Here is a 16,808-nt window from a genome sequence, read left to right as displayed (position 1 = left end):
AGAAGTACTTCTTAAGCCAGATTCTTTAAGTTTCAGCAATAACATATGGTGATTGACACAATCAAAGGCCTTGGAGAAATCAAATAATAAAACAAGAGATTCCAGTTTATTGTCTAGGTCAGACTATATTTTGTTTATACAATGGTTGGTAGCAGTGATAGTGGACATGGATTTTCTAAATCCATGCTGGGAGGTTGATAACAGTTTGTGCGATTCCAGGTATGATATTAATTGAGAATAAAAGACTAATTCAAAAATTTTACCAAATTGATTAAGTATAGATATTGGTCGATAAAAGCTCATGTGCTATTCATTTCCTTTACCTTTATAAAGGGGGATGGCGTTGGTGCTTTTAAGGGATGATGGAAACTGACCAAGCCTAAGAGATTCATTGACTAAGAATAAGAGAGGGGCTTGATGACATCAATGCATTTTTTAATGATGATACAAGGAATGCCATCTGGACCTGCGGTGTACTTATTTCCCATTTTGTTTAAGATATTAGTTAATTCAATGTCAGAGCATGGGTGGAGAAATAGGGAATTACATTGGCTTGATGTTTGTCTATGAAAGCTTTGTTGAGTCACGTTGGGTGACTGATGTGATGTAAAAAAGTCATTAATAGCCATTGCAATATCAGAACTATCCTCAAGTATGTTACCTTGAGAGTCCAGTTATCTGAGATTGGGGGTTAATGATTTTGGAAATTTTGACTCCTTAATAATTTTCCATATTTCCTATTGTTTCAGGCTTCACTTCTTGGAAGTATTTAATATCCATACTAAAAAGAAAGACTTGTACTTTTCCACAGATTTGTGGAAAAGTACGAGTCTTTCTTTTTAGTATGGATATTTCCATATTTCATTTTGATCTGTTTCCAGCATTATGTATTATACGATCATTAAAGGTTCTTTTTGTATTTTGAAGTAGACATTTGTAATTCTTTCTCATTGCCTTGTATTAGAGAGGTTCAATAGGGACCGATCTGTTTTTGTAATAGAGAGCCATATTTTTCAAGACCCTAGATGCATACTGGATTACATCAGTGACCCATGACTTTCTGCCCTTAGACAGAGATGAATTTTTAATTTTAACGGGTAAAAGGAAGGAAGCATTGGACATTCAAATTACTATTCTCTCTTTCATATTTCAAGCCACAATATATTTGATGCAAAAAATTGTTCCCAAAGATAATTTCTGGAAATACTTAATTTTCTTGGAAGTCATCAAAATCCAGTACTGACACCTGCCCTCCTTGTCAGTGTGTTTTTTCGAAATACCCTGACTCCTATTTACTTTCGACCTTTTCAACTGGCGCGGAGAAAATGTGAATGGACAAAAATATCTTGTTATTTGAAAATTAAATGTCAAAGCAGTATGTAGTTAATAAGTTGGGATGTGAAGAATTAGATACTGTTAATTTCAATAGTGTGCTACAGAGTCATTTAGTGATCCACGATGATACTTAGAATTATACAAGAGCGTCTCCTAGACTACTACTCTCTCCAAGCATATTGTCAACCCACAATCTAGCCAGCCATTCCCGCAGAGGGTCATTATACATTAATATGGTAATTGGAGTAGTGGTAGTTTTTATGGGAGGCGACGGGCAGCCAAGGTCATGTGCGCCATTAGGGGTGGATGGGAAAGGATGAAGGGTGGAGAGAAACCCGGCGTCAGCATTGGTCTACTCTTAACGAAAGGCACCAACGTGTCCGCAGCGCGTCGTACTCGCTAAAAGTGCCCTCCACGAAGCACCCCAAGGAGGTTTCGGGATGCCACTGGTAATTGGAAAATTGTTACTAATTTCATATTGGATAACCCTTGGCGTCATGAGTGTGAACTTCGCTCGAGGTAATCCACGGCGAAATCATGTTAACCATACCCTGAAATAGATATAAACCATTGTGCAAAGTCATAAATGGCACTCATGGGGTCCGAAAACAACAAGCAAACGAAAAGCGTTGAATTAAAATGCAACAAAACAATTGATGCTAGTACCGCGATGTATCAAATACGTGCTAAAATGTTTGATGTCTATGTGTGTATAGTATAAAAAAACTTGGTTAAGAGATACGTGTTCTTTTTTCTGTAAGAACCCTAAGCGTCCAGGGGAAATGTCAGAAGGTAGAAGTATACTTGGCATGATTTTAAGAAATTTCATCCTGTCGTTTAGACCCCGGCAAATACGTGGAAATTTGGCTGGAAAGGATTATTTTGGCAACAAATACTATGAAATTCCTGCAGGTAAAAGTGTTAGCCAAACATTACATGTTTTATTTCATAGTATTCCTGTCGCTAATTTTCCAAATCTTGAAGCAATTTGTTCATAAACGCCCGATACCATGTCAACGATATTCTCCCCCTGACCTTTAAATTCCTTTGTGTAACTGGAGATACTTTAAATTGAAATCCACAGGATATTACGCATAAACCCTAGGAAATACACTCGAGTAAAGGTATTACTTTTTGAACGAATTTCGCAGACAAAATATACGACGAATAAAGCAAATGATGTATCGTGTGTACCAATAGGGTAAGTAGCAGTACCGTAAAATTGCACTCCAATTACGCCATCGTAGGTACTAGAACATGTCGAAATAAATATTTTGTTGGGTATCCACTCGGCAACCTCTCAGTTTTAGGACACAACCCGACATCATTGGCAGCTCTACGTCCATCACATAACATCGTGTAACTTTATTTTCTCATAAGATATTTCGGGAGGTGAGCAGTGTAAATATATTGGTAATATGAACTTTAAATACTTTCCAAGTTTGTGTCAGTTTTAAGTAGACTGAAGATATAACCACACAGCAGTGTTTTCCCAATGAATAATGAAAGCCAAACGATGGTTCAAAAGTGCCTGCTGCTACTAGCAGCATTTCCTTAGAGCATCATTAAGGTTCAATTTTTGATTAAATCTTCAAAACTTATGAAAGCAGAGTGCCTAGATTATACACAATAGCCGCAAAAATTGGGAGTAAAATTAATGCAACATTTAAACCAAATAAGGTTCAACTTGATTCTAAGCAAAGGCTCATTCTCGGAGTGAGGTAAAGCTGAAAACATTGTCACCAAGGTATCTTAAAGCTGTCATTCTGGTTGACACAATTTCCTTCTAACCTAACTTCGGAGTAGTGGCTTGATGGATGAGATGCAATGGTTAGGCTCCTCATTCAGGTCAATGACACTTTGCTGGCCAACCTTAACATTCAATAATGTACTCTCATTAATGTTATCACATTGAGAAGAATAGGAACTATCTTAAATCCATGGTCATTGCCATGAACTTACTGGCAAGGCATATGCACGGTGGTTCCCACAATCCCCTTCAGCCCCTGAAACTTTTTATGTCTAAAGTGGTGCAAACTTCATCTCCAATTTCAGACCCAAGGCAAGGGAAAAGGAAACCATCAAGGTGGTTCGAGCCTCTTGAAAAGGAAGCTTTTGACCAAGAATTGCCAGCTGAATGGGAAGGTAAGAAAATGAACTTTCCTTGTTTAATATGACAACATATTTCAGTACAATAGACCATGATCCCATGACATCCAATGTGCATTGACTTAAAAAAATGTTCTCTATACATTTCCTAATGAGCAACTTGTAGAAAATCAAGGTAACATGGAGGTGTACTAGTGTTGTAATTGGCAAACTGTGGCTGAATGCGACCCTTAACCTAAAGAGGACTCTGTGTCATAAAAATGTTCTCACAGGAGGTAATCAATGAAAAATTAGCTATTGCAATGCTTGTAATCAGTTCAACATTTTTAGTGAAACTTGTCAGATAAAATTGTGCTTGAGGATATGGTGGTAAATCCAATTGCCTAAGTTATCAGATCATTATGTATCAAAGCAGCCGATTTAAAAAATAATTGGTTGCATGGCTCTTTCAGAGAATAATTATTCTTTGCCACATCCAGCAAAGTACTGTAAATATTTAGCTGTAATACTATTAATTAGTGCTGGTGCATGTGAATGATTTCACAGCATAGTTTAATTTTAAATTCCTTGCTAATTTGTCTTACTTCATGCTAAGAAATGAGTTGAAACTTTTTTTCATCGTCATTTTGGAATTCTTTTATAACCGAATTAAAGTTCACTTAAAAATATGTTATTGACTGACTGTGAACTCAATACTTGTTCAATTAAAGGTATATGATTTCCAAACACCTATTATTGTATTACTTTGTCCCTTTGAACAGAAATTTAACATTTTGGGCATGGACTACATGGGTTCCAGAGGGACCAGCTAAGATGCATTTCTAAAATCAGCATTTTTATTTTTAAACTAGGTTTTACCACTCCTTGAGGCTACATAAAATCAAATGTTATTCTCTTGATTACTTCACTCCGCTCCTATCCAGATAGAAAAAATGGATCAAGGGCGTACTGATCGGTAGTGGGATGTTGAAGACTCTAATTGAGGGGAGAATGTTAGGCAAAAGAGGAAAGGGCAGGATAGGGATTTTGGACGGGATGAAGGAAGTGCTCAGAGATGAAGAGGGACCTGATGCATAGTAGGATGCTGGATTTTGTTTTGTTAGGAGTCACAAAATATTTATTTGATTGCTGTGTCCATCCAAAAACCTACCTTGACTGGTAGATTACCTAATAATAATACTTCACTCCATTAATATTTACAGGTGTAGTCCTTTCCTGGTAATATCCGCAATGTTCTCATTGACTGATAAAATATTTCCATATTCTTTGTTCAGTTTTTTACACACCTTCTTCAAAACAAGTGGAATTCCTTTCCTGTCATCTGATATCTAGTCCCTCTTGGTCAGAAACCCATGTATCTTTTTTCTTAACCAATAGATAGCCGTCATAGCTATGTTTTCCACATTGATGTTTGCTAATGTAAATGTTGCTCTTAAAATTTCAATGAAGATATTGAGTTCCCTACATATGCCTTATTTTTCTTCAGTTCTAATACTTCCTGAACAATATTAGTATTAAATCTCATTGTTTGCTTTGAAGTGTGAAAGGCGCCCATCGGAAGGTTGCTTCATGAGCATCATCTAGGTCTTCCAAGAAACTTCAGGATACCTCAAAATAGTATTGTAAAACGTGAGCCGGATCCTCTGGTGTGCACATAAATGGGGAAATGTCACAAGTGCAGAGAAATCATTCACTTAAGATCAGGATTTGAATGTGGATCCCTTGATTTACAACTGAGTGCCATGACTATCTCTCACACTCAACATTTCTAGTCCTTATGGGAAAATATCTCCAGGGAAATTCTTCCATGCTAATTGTTATCATGTGCAAGATGCCATTTTCCCAAAGCTTAAATCCAGTATTTAACCACATATTTGTCTTACCATTAGAACAAACTACATGAAATTGCAAGATATACTGCTGCAGATACTTTATCGGCGATCATGGAATGTGGTATTCAAATTTTGGCAGAGGTAAATGATTCTTTCTTGAACATTTTTCCCACATGCAGCTTTCAAATTTTCATTGCAAATATGCACTGGGATACTGCACCTGCCTCAATCATTGTATCATGGAAAAGTGAATATCAAAACTACTTCTTTGGGATAAAACCTATTATATAGCGGTGTCTAAATCTCTTGTATCTAACATGTAAAGAAAAAATATATGTTAAACATTTGGCTGTGGGAAGAACTGCCAAGTTGCAGGACATCAATTTCATGATTTGAGTCTGTACTCTGTGAAAATTCATAATCACAGAATAAATGAACTTGGTATATTTTAAGAAATAATTTTTTTGTGTGAGAAAAAACCAAGTTTATTTATTCAGTGGTCTCATTACGTATTAAAAATTCTTGAAAAATACAACAAATGAAGTACAAACAATACCTCTCTGGTTAAGTGTCCCAACTCTACAGTTGCCAATGTTCAAACTTAGTTTGAAAACTATGCAGTAAGAAAAAAATGTTAACTGCGGTCATAGCATGCAGGAAAATAACTTGATTTGACTTAATGCTTTGTCAGCATGGCTAAGGGGAAGAAGACAAGATGCTCCGACGGTTGAAGAGCTTGAGAAAAACTTAGAAATAATGAAAATGAAGAAAAAGAATGCACTCCTGATAGAACAAGAGCAAGCAGTGGCCAAGGGTGACACCAAGGAAGTGGAGAAACTGGTAAGACTTTTTAAGGAGATTCTTTTGCAGAGGAGGATTGGTGTCACGGAGTAATTGATTGGTTCCTGAGAACTTCTTTGAAATCACACTATCTGCAGTTTCCCATTAAACATTTTATTAACTGTAGTTATCCATAATTTTATCCATTATATCAAGGGATGATAGGAGTATTACCCAAATTTACCCATCACATGCCTACAAAATACCCGGCATCCCATTCTTTAACATGATATTCGCTCCATAAACTCCTTGGGTCATACACATGGCAGTTCTTGGGCAATCACCAGGGAACAAAACATCCCTCCCCGTCATAATCTCCTAATAAGTAGTCTCACCTGACCCTCATGTATCTAGCACGTGCATAATCACATTTTCAGTAATCTACGTAAGAGAGTTTTATTGCTTTCCTCCTCGTTGCCCATCGTCCTCCCCTTTGTGTTAACCCAAGTAAAGCACTCGACACAATCATGAGAATGCTCTCGAGTGTTTTTTGCATTATGTGATAAATGCTGATAGTAGCTGTTTTTTATAGTTACTATGGACACATTTTAACATATCTGTGCATTCTGGAAATTGCGGTCTCTGATTCAAATGGCAAAATTTTCTGAATACGAATTCTCCAAATTAATTGTTTTTGCTAGATAGTGAAATTATAAAACAAGTAGGATTTGAAAGGTCTAAAACTAAATTTCATTCTCAAAATATTGCCTCTTTAAATATCCATAACCCCAAATCCAGGTATGCACACTGAATATCTAAAATAAAAGCACCATGGAATTGGAGGGAATGCATATTTATGCTTTTTTGCCCCTGTTGTAACTCGTGGCTTGAGTCTGCTTTCACCAAGCCATCTAAATCTCATAGATGATGGTCTAGTGGAACATTATAATGCTCTGGAAGGTGGCAGTAGAGGAGTCCCTTTTCTAGAAGACACGTCAACAAAATTTCAAGCATTGTGCATTTCAGTAAATCGTACCCCTCTGTGATGGAATAGAATGCATTTTTTGAAGGCTCCATACACCCAATAATCTACATTCTTGTATCCGGTGACATTGATGCCAAAGCCAGAATTTTGAATTAGGGAGAGTTCATTCATGCCTGCGAACTGAACCAGCTTCCAATTAATGCATAAGTGGTGGCACAAGCAACCTAACCCACTGTTGAAATTCAATCAGTTAAAAGACCATGGGTTTTGCAATAAAAATTCAATTTGCTGGAGGACTGGCTCTAATGCAGTTAAGAACCACACTGCTAGAAAAGTACAGACAACTAAATAAAAGCTCTCAATAGTAAGTTCTGAGACAAATAATACCTTACGAACCAGCTTAATGTTTAAGGCTGCAGTCCAGCAGCTCTTTGCCGAGGAGGTTTAATAATGCAAAGGCCCGAGCTTCAAAACACAAGGGTTGGTGACTATGGGACGACACTATCCAATGCTGAAATACTTCAATCGCAACATTTGAATAAGTTAAGTCTGTACAATATTTAACTGCATAGGTACAGCTTACACATGGATTTCAACCCTCATCTACCCATTTCCTTCCAGGGAAATCAAGACAGTTTCACATTTCCTGTAGCGATGACTAGCTTAACAATTCTTAACCTTGGGACTGGAAAATATTTTGGGACGCGATCGGCAAGACGCTCACAATTTTATTTGGTGCCAATTTAATGGCTTCATAAATAAGCAAGAAAAATTAGTGTTGCTAATATCACAACTTTTGTCTACATTCCCTCTGGTTTGTTTAAACATTGCTTTAGTTGTAAGTGGAAATGCATCAAATTTGGAAAGTAAAATAACACATCACCATCAATTGGTCGTTAAATCAACAAATTTTTGGTAAAAAAAATCACTTGCGAATAAATTCAAAAATTACAACTTATATTAAGAAAAATGGGGATTTAGTGGCTGTATAGAATTTCCAATGCTAAAATGGGAAAGAAATAAATTTGATCAGACTTCACCAAAGGGAAAGACTACCGCACTCGGTGGCACTTCATCTTGCCCAATGTGCCTGTTTCACCTCATTGGGGAATTCCTTTAGTAAAACACTCTCATTTAGGTAGGATTTAGTAAATGAGTCAAGTAGTCAGTAAGAAGTAATCAATGAATCAGCAATAACAATTGAAGCAAGAGAATATATCCCAGTAAGCTGGAACTCAGGAGTGATGCTTTGGCTTACATCCATGAGAGAAACCTATGTACATATCTGACTACAATATTGTGAATAATAGAATTCTATGTTCTTTGTGGTTTTAAGGATTAATGCCATTGTCATCCTGAGTTAGGGTAATTTTGGTTACTTATGTACTGACTACCAAACCAGATCATTATATTTAACCATGAATATGGTATTTCTTTCCAGAGCCCCCCTACCACTGAGTTCCCAAAATATGAAGAGTATGAGAAATACCCAGGACAAAAAACATGAGCAGTATATGTAATGGTATTCAAATTTGTAAATAGCTTGTTTCTTTTCAATAAAATGCAAAATTAACTATAAACCTACATCAATGTTCTATATAGCAAATCCTTATCCATTCAAAACGCAAAGCAAGCCTTTTGACCATCTGAACCATCAATGTTTGAAGCAGACTGTAACTAGGCACCCAACAAATAGACATTCTTGGTTATATTATGAGGTGCAGTCATATAAAATAAACACCCATCATATCACACAGTCCATGCAAAAGGAGGCAACACTGTTGTCACTTATCGATACTGCTGTCATTGTGGTAGGAGAACTGCATAGTGAGAGTTCAGACGCATGCAGTTGGGTTATGTCCTTGTTGGTGCACTGACTGGTCTATTGTGTTCGTCCAGCTGTAAAAGTTGAGGCAAGCAAAGAAGTGCAGAGAGGTGTGGTTTGTTTTCTGGTGGTTTAGGGCGCTGATGTACTCAAAATTCATCATTGCGTGTCTGCTGTGCATGGTGAACACTGCATGTCCATGTATTCAGTTTTCATTTGATTACCCCTCGTAGTTTTTGTTGAGGTGAGAGAAGGAAAATTAATGACACACAGAAGGGGCTTTATGATAACATAATGTAATATTTTATCGTAATGATTTGAATATCCTTGAGCCCTCTCAGTAAGTATAAAATTAGGGAAATGTGTAATGCAGATCACTGGTGTAGCAGTTGAATCAGAGCCAGTAGATACACAGCCCTTCCAGTGGTAGATTACCAAATATCCCTGTGAATGGCATCACCATAAGAGAAAAAATTTGGTACATTGCCACAAGGTTGGGAATTGAAGATTTCACGGAGTCCAATGGTTCTGGTTGAATAGTTGTGGATCTTTGGAGGAAGATCGAAAAGGTGAGTTGGATAGAAAGGAAAGATGGACACAGAGAATGTAGATTGGGAAGTTGAAGACTGATGGAGGGGTGTTTGGTAACCGAGGAAGGGATAGGATGGAATGAAGGAAGTATATGGAATTGAAGAACTGTAATGCTAGATTTCAGTTTATTTTTCTGGTTAGGAGAGGCAATCAAATACTATGTTATACAATTGTATAGTTTGTGTCATCCATACTCTTCCATAACTGATGCTAGCCCTAAAAATGATAGTCTTTATTCACAGCCACATTTGGGCATTTACTGGTGTAGTTGAAACACCATACCACACCCTTCAAGCAGAGCCACGCTTCACATTTTTTCTTTGGTTTCCATTAGGAACCTAATTTGTTGGTTTTATATACCTACATTGCAAAGAATAATCAAAACTTCAACGACTTTCATTAAAAATCAGCACATCCCATCATGTTGAAGCTGAAAATTGCATGCCAACTTGTATTCCACGTGCAGTTCACTCCAGGGCAAGAATCATCTACCTCCTGTGGGGTGATTCAGGGAATTCAAAATATATTCTAGCCAAAACAATAAAAATAATTCACATGAATAATTTTTGAGAAGAATGGGCACTTGCTGATAATCAAACAAGTGCCATATGCAATGCTCACGATGCCTATGCTGTGGGGCCAGCAACCTTTTGCAATTCACGGATTACTAGAGGCCTCAGATTATAATAATTTCAGGTTCAATGCTACCAACTTCAAGACACTTCTTTGCAGTGATCCAACATTCATGGCCACATTTAACTTACCAATAATATTTCAGCACCATCTCTCCTCCGGACATTCATAGATGGTTATTGGATTGATTATTATAGGTTCAAAATGATTGCTTGCCTAAACCCCACCAATGGTAAAGATGACTTCTCTTCGACATTCCCGTGAATCCTTAAGAACTACTTCCAGAACCTTTAACCGACATAAAACCTATCCAAATTGCCTTTCCCCCACTTTGGAAACTGTTCTACATGGCTGCTGGTTCCTAGTCCTTGTGCTGCACATCTATTATAAATATTAACAAATTATGAAGACCCAAGGTTAAGGCCTTAATCCAACCAAGAATTCACAAAGCACAATGGCATTTTTGTGTGCTAAAACAAATCAACAGAAATGTTCACTAACATTTGATCTTTGGAGCAATTTTGGTTTGATTTAATTCACTAAATTAAAACACAGGCCCATGAAACATACTTGCAGTAAAAAAGTCACTAAGATTCACAGAATTGAGATGGTAGCAGAGCAACTAAGATTTAAGCAAAAATCTTGATATGGGAAGCCACAAGATGTAAACATTTAAAAGTAGCCTTGGGTGCTGGAATAGTCAACACACCCATAACTGAGGAATTTGGATAATTCGAAGAATCCTTGTCTCAGACTTGAGTTTCCCCAATTATCAGAAGTCTAAAACACAATATTGCAATACTGCGAGGAAGTTTAATACTTCCAAAACCTCTGCAATTACTCCACAAAACATTTGCCTTCTACAACCATCACCATAGGGTAATAAATGGGATAGTATAAATAAAATGCACTGGATAGTGTTTTAATGTTATATTGGTACCTCACATGTATACAAAAAACCAAGAGCAACAAAATGGTGACACTTATGCAGGAGGATCGTCCACCTTTGTCGTCCTTGTGTATATAACTTGGGCATGATGTTTGATCACTTGCTTAATTTGACCTACAAAAGAAGAATAACATTTAAAAATAATTGTTAGCAATACTTTCTATTATTAAAAATATCTTCAATGAGATTCCCTGAGCAGAAGGCCCTCCAAGGTAAAAGTCTTGGACATACATGTAATTTTCGTCACTTTAAGGCATCATTGACTTGACATCACCACTCTCTTAGGATTGCTTTAACTCAAGCTCGTCAGACGTAAAAATCAAAAGACAATAACAAAATTGGGGTCAAATTTGATATTCAATTAAATTTTACCACGTTCACGGCATTAAAGATTTGTTTCGCGGAACCATACACCAATCTTCATTCTCTCCAGCCACAGCCCAGCTGCGATGCCTTGCAGTAACCCTTAGAAATACACAAGTGGAGTGAACAAAATCGGGCGAACAGGCTAGTGACGCGAGAGAAACAGCACTATCGCAGTAATACACCGCCTAAACAACTTGAATGATTGATTTCCTAGGAAAAACAACCATGGAAAATGACTAATGGTGGGTAGACGAAGGAAATACAACATTGTATAACTGGAACAGGACCGCATTTTGTTTGAAGAACACTCCACCTTGATACCACTCAGACAATTACAACAAATACTAAAGCTAGGGCATGAGGAAGGCTCACTATTTGAAACGATCACTAAAGAATCTACGCCCTGACATATCGAGAAAAATGAATAACGACAGGAAGCTGGTTAAGGTATGAAATGAAATTTACCTGTGGAAATGTAACAAGCGAGAAAATAATTTCAAACGCCGAAAGAATGAACCATAGTAAACAAAGAACACTCTATGTAATTAATTAAATTTATTATGTGACAAAAACATAACACATATACATTACGTTTGAAAATATCCGACCGAAAAACCACCATTTTAGGCGTAGACAACAATGGGCCGAAGAGGTTAAATAACCAAACTCAACAACCAAGTACAAGTAAAGAAATTAAGGGAAATCACAACAGTCAAAAATTTTGAAGGAGATATGTGAAATCCGCTGGGTTATAACTACCATTGGCAACACAAGTTTGCTTTACGCTATAGTGCTTACTTCCATATGAACATTATAATTAACACTTTGGTGCAATTACGACAACATACCTTTGCGTAAAAGTTCCTCCAGAGCACGCCTCGCTAATGAACCTCGTACCTTGAGTCTTTCGCTAACTACAGATGGAGTGATTAACTTATAGGAGGGGACTTCTTTCAGAAGTTTGTCGTAAGTGGCTTGATCAAAGAGCACATTGTTGTTCAACTTGTCACGAACCTTTCCTTTGGACCACTTCTACAAATAAAAGACCATTTATGAGTACAAGGAATAACAAAGACTAAGTTTTTCGATTGAACAACAAATATCAGACTCATTAAATCAGTTTTAACCAACACAGTTTTTCTGGGAAGCATAGTCATCACATGGATTAGGTCAAACACATGGCAATGAATGAAAGAAACATACGAACCTTCTTCTTTGCCTTTCCTCCAGAACTTCCACCTTCTTTCTTTTTTTGTGTTTTCTGTGGCTGCTTCGAAGCACCACCTTTCGCGTCTTTCTTGGGTCCCTGGAAGTAAGAAAATTCGTATCACTCGTCACGAGCAAAAGAACGCCTGACTGCCATACCACACATATTTGCGTGAACACAAGTAACTGGGAAAATATAATCTCCACGAATATATTTTGCAGTTTAGTTGAATACCCATTTTGTATTTCAATATTAATACTCATTGCAAAGCTCTAAACACAAAGTCAAAACTCATAACACGTGTTCAACCCACCATTATGGCGACGTGAAAGAAACTCCGGTCGACACGGAAACCGGAAATAAGAGGCAGTAGTGCCACCTACAGGTACGACAGCGTTGTTGCCACGTTGTTGGAAATAGTTGAATTCTATGAATTCTTGGAAGTAATTTGCCAAAATCTCTTGAATACTGTTTTGTCGCACATAAGCTTCAGAATAGAATAAAATGTTTCCATAAAATCTTATGAAAACTTTACGCATACTTTTCATGAATCTAAATAACTGAAATGCAATGTTGCATTCGTGGACATCAACAGTGTAGCAGACCAATGGGGAATTCACAACCGGTGGAGGAGAGATATAAAACACAAATCTCAAATATTATACCATTACGATTCAAATGATTTACTCTAGACCTGAAGCAGTCTATAAGTTGGACTGCGAAGGAATTATGATGACTGGTAAGTTAAGTTGTGCCCGTCAAAATCGCTATAAAGATTGGTTCAACATGGTGTATTGTCACTGTTGGCATGTAGATGTGTATATTTTCCTTGTAGTCGAGTACGATTATCTTATGTTTATGCAGAAAATTTAGCTTTCATTTTAAATTGATTTTTGTAATTACATGGCCCCAATAACCTCGTTTCCCTCCCTCGAATTGCTTTACTTCTTTTTCACCAGAATAATCAATTTATCTGTTTGCCATTTGTCTTAAGGCCAATAATGAATAATTCTGAGAAATCTTTCATTTTTTCCAGGTGTGTGAATTTCATCTCGTCTCATTTTACTACTGTGCTCTTACTGCACAACTTAGGACAGTCAACATGTTGCCTGTGACTTTGAAAGATTCTCCGAGATCATTTACTTCTCGTATGAAAGAAAAGATACAAGGATGGATGCGTTTAATCTTTTCCGACAGGAACTCTAGAAATTTATTTTTATTTCTCCTGTTAAATCTTACATTTGCATTTGTTGAGTTGGCATATGGGGTATGGAGCAATTGTTTAGGGCTAATATCGGACTCCTTTCACATGTTCTTCGATTGTACAGGATTGTTAGCGGGATTAGCTGCCTCTGTGATCACCAAGTGGCGAGCGGACGATAAATATTCATATGGGTATGTCCGCGCTGAAGTGTTAGCAGGTTTCATTAACGGCCTATTCCTCCTTTTTATTGCATTCTTTATAATGTCAGAAGCCGTAGAGAGAGCGATTGAGCCCCCCGAAGTGAAACACGAGCGCCTTTTCTTGGTTTCGGTGGCTGGTTTCATTGTTAATCTCATCGGCATATACGCCTTCCAGCACGGACACTCCCACGGAGGCAGTCACGGGCATTCGCACGGGGGAAGTCACGGGCATTCCCATGGTGCGCATGGCCACTCACACGGCGACTCTGGGGATCACGGTCACTCACATGACAACAAGGGACACAACCATCTACTATCCAGTGGCAACTCACAAATAATGAAGGGTGTTTTCCTCCACATATTGGCTGACACTTTAGGTAGTGTTGGTGTGATCGTCTCGGCGGTTCTGATGCAGACGTTTGGTTGGATGATAGCAGACCCCATTTGTTCTATGTTCATAGCCCTGCTGATTGCTCTTAGTGTGCTCGCCTTGATCAAGGAATCTGCAATGATACTGATGCAGAGACAGCCCGTTTCGTTGGATTCGCAGCTTCCGGGATGCTACAGGAGAGTGCTGCAGCTTCCTGGAGTGCTAGGTGTACACGAGTGCCATTTCTGGACGTTGTGTTCCGATGTCTTCGTTGGGGCTCTGAAGGTGGAGGTGGCTCCATCAACCGACGCGCACTACATAGTGTCGAGCACGCATTCCATTTTCGCTGCCGTTGGGGTAAGGCAGCTCTATGTGCAAATAGACCACGCACCCATGTGACCTCCCTTGGCGCAGTCTGCAAGATTTCAAGTGGCACCCTGAGGAGAGGAACTTTTGAATGATCCCATGTTGTTTCAGTTATGTTGAAGACTCAAGTCACTTGAAATGTGGGCGAGGTCTCTCTCATGTGCTTGTGGACACAATGAATAAATGACAGCATGCAGGGACACGTGAGTGTAATCCTCTGGTCCTCAATCATTTCCAAATAGGTAATTAGAAAAATTACAAACCTTTGTGGGTAAGTCTTGTAACTGCAATTTTCTATGAATGAGTGTTTTAAAGGAATGTGAGAGTTAACTGGAAGGATAAATGAAGATTGTTTAAAATATCCTTTTTGGGCATTTAAATTAATTGCATTTTTATTATTTTTTTACAATCGATGGTCTTCCCCAATGCTGTGTCTGGTAGAGAAGTCTACTTTCCCTGTAAATTTAACATTGTGATACATAAAGGTTGTCATTTTGTATACAGTATTGGAATGATTTGCTTATGAACATTTTTACATAGACTTGTCTCGGTAATCGCCTTTAGAGTGCATATTCGCTTTCCATGTGCCTGATATGTCAACAGCAAATTCCATGAAATAGTATGTGCTCCTCACAAGAGAAGGCACTATTGTGGCATGGGTGAGCACTGTTTACTGTAGCCATTGTGCTGTGTCCAGGAATATTCCCACGTGCTTAAAAAGGGAAATGCCCAGAGAATATCTGTACATGACTTGTTCGGAAACTAGTTCAGGATTTACAATATTTTTTTACATTATCTTAATTTGATATTTATTTTTAGAATGAATAAAGTTTGCGCCAAAATTAAATGTTCACCCAAGTAGTTCTACATCTTCTCGTTTAGTTCTGAATCTCCAATCTCGTTGAAAACCTTGGGTTTCTCCAACAGAGGAAAGAAAGGTATGTTATATGAAGTGGATCAAGGAGAATGTGTGAACGAAAGCCCTTGTGCTATTGTGAATGATGGGAACTTGCTTCACAGTCATACTCCATCATACATGTTTTTGTTATTATTTTTATTTAGAATGTTTAAGAGTTATCATGAGTTTTGAAATGGCATTCAGCAATTATAGAAGTACTACTGTTTGATACATATTTGTACCTTCTTTGCAATTTAATTTTGTTGTTGCTCAAATGATGTAATAAATTGAGCAAACTGTTACATCAAGATTAGTTTATTATGAAATTTTATACTATTTTTGGTTTTCATTAAGTTTGAATCATCCAGGCAATCTGGCAATACACCCACTTAATTCCTCTAGGCTGATCCACAGAGAGAGAGGTTTTTCTCATGTGCACTGACCAACTTGCTCTTGGTCTCAAGGGCTTCCTAATTGTCCCAAAGGCAGTGCACGTGATTTGGTCATCAAACCAGCGTCACAGGCATTCACTCGGGAGGAAACCTAAGAACGATTAACTCTGAAGATATACCAGGTAGGAGCACCAGATCATTCATGTGCACAGTGCTTTCTTGAAACCTGGTTGTCTCTTTTGTTATGATAATTTGTTAATACTAGTACGTGGCTATTTAAAGTGGATGTCATTTAGATTCCCAGAGAAGAATGAACTCCTACAGTTTTTTATGGCTGTGCATTGCTGGTGCAAAGGAAATCTGATTTAGTATGCACTTCATTATGTTAGAGTTGATAGACATTTTTATACAATTTCTTTTACGCAGCGTAACCTTTGTATGATACATGCAAGGACATGAGTGCAGTGCATATCCTTAATGAGGGAAACCCTGTTTTGACTTACAAGGTCCTCATCTGGTGAAAAGTAGCAATAATTATTCGTGGAGCTGGCAGACAAGACACAATCATTTGCACCATGAAAGATAGGCGAGTGATTGGGTGGAGGTAGGATGAGCTGGGAATGGAGGAAGAAGAAGAACGTAGAGAAGCTAAGCATCTACATTAAATCAAACCAATTAACAAAAGTTGCCAAGGGGTCACAATTTAACATCTCATCCGACGGACTGCTGGCTCCACCTTAACTGCCCTCCTTAAAGCACCTAAAGT

The 16,808-nt window shown here is 37.8% G+C and overlaps 3 protein-coding genes across 4 annotated transcripts; 2 read left to right on the top strand and 1 right to left on the bottom strand.

Moving 5' to 3' along the window:
- The first annotated feature begins 1,992 nt into the window (after positions 1-1,992).
- LOC139698745 (NADH dehydrogenase [ubiquinone] 1 alpha subcomplex assembly factor 2) lies at positions 1,993-8,621 on the top strand. 2 transcript variants are annotated; one of them, XM_071597649.1, is made up of 4 exons: positions 1,993-2,127; positions 3,391-3,480; positions 5,968-6,116; positions 8,483-8,621. In XM_071597649.1, exons 1-4 carry the CDS (start codon positions 2,118-2,120, stop codon positions 8,546-8,548), a joined length of 315 nt encoding a protein of 104 aa, XP_071453750.1. In that variant the 5' UTR covers positions 1,993-2,117; the 3' UTR covers positions 8,549-8,621. The 2 variants fall into 2 exon arrangements, with proteins under 2 accessions (XP_071453750.1, XP_071453749.1); XM_071597648.1 differs by having other exon boundaries at positions 1,993-2,247.
- A 2,384-nt stretch (positions 8,622-11,005) lies between these two features.
- Positions 11,006-13,011, bottom strand: RpS25 (ribosomal protein S25). The gene is made up of 4 exons (XM_071597612.1): positions 12,926-13,011; positions 12,613-12,711; positions 12,254-12,437; positions 11,006-11,153 (listed from the first exon to the last, which is right to left on the bottom strand). The coding sequence occupies exons 1-4, from the start codon at positions 12,926-12,928 to the stop codon at positions 11,074-11,076; spliced, it is 366 nt and encodes a 121-aa protein (XP_071453713.1). The 5' UTR covers positions 12,929-13,011; the 3' UTR covers positions 11,006-11,073.
- Positions 13,012-13,052: 41 nt separating this feature from the next.
- On the top strand, positions 13,053-15,605 carry ZnT86D (zinc transporter 86D). Its single transcript, XM_071597611.1, has 2 exons — positions 13,053-13,351; positions 13,649-15,605. The coding sequence occupies exon 2, from the start codon at positions 13,715-13,717 to the stop codon at positions 14,783-14,785; it is 1,071 nt and encodes a 356-aa protein (XP_071453712.1). The 5' UTR covers positions 13,053-13,351; positions 13,649-13,714; the 3' UTR covers positions 14,786-15,605.
- Positions 15,606-16,808: the final 1,203 nt, after the last annotated feature.

The sequence above is a fragment of the Hetaerina americana genome, unplaced genomic scaffold (genome assembly GCF_022747635.1).
Source record: "Hetaerina americana unplaced genomic scaffold, ioHetAmer1.1.p SCAF_9, whole genome shotgun sequence".
Classification (NCBI taxonomy): Eukaryota; Metazoa; Arthropoda; class Insecta; order Odonata; family Calopterygidae; genus Hetaerina; species Hetaerina americana.
This window is presented reverse-complemented; position numbering and strand designations above follow the sequence as displayed.

Excerpts from the sequence above, each read along its gene's own strand:
- LOC139698745 (XM_071597648.1), top strand. The coding sequence starts at position 2,118 with ATGTCAGAAGGTAGAAGTATACTTGGCATGATTTTAAGAAATTTCATC. Across the intron at positions 2,248-3,390 it reads ATACTATGAAATTCCTGCAG|ACCCAAGGCAAGGGAAAAGG; the intron begins GTAAAAGTGTTA and ends CTCCAATTTCAG. Across the intron at positions 6,117-8,482 it reads CCAAGGAAGTGGAGAAACTG|AGCCCCCCTACCACTGAGTT; the intron begins GTAAGACTTTTT and ends ATTTCTTTCCAG.
- RpS25 (XM_071597612.1), bottom strand. Across the intron at positions 12,438-12,612 it reads GAGGAAAGGCAAAGAAGAAG|AAGTGGTCCAAAGGAAAGGT; the intron begins GTTCGTATGTTT and ends TTTTATTTGTAG. Across the intron at positions 11,154-12,253 it reads GGAGGAACTTTTACGCAAAG|GTCAAATTAAGCAAGTGATC; the intron begins GTATGTTGTCGT and ends CTTCTTTTGTAG.
- ZnT86D (XM_071597611.1), top strand. The coding sequence starts at position 13,715 with ATGTTGCCTGTGACTTTGAAAGATTCTCCGAGATCATTTACTTCTCGT.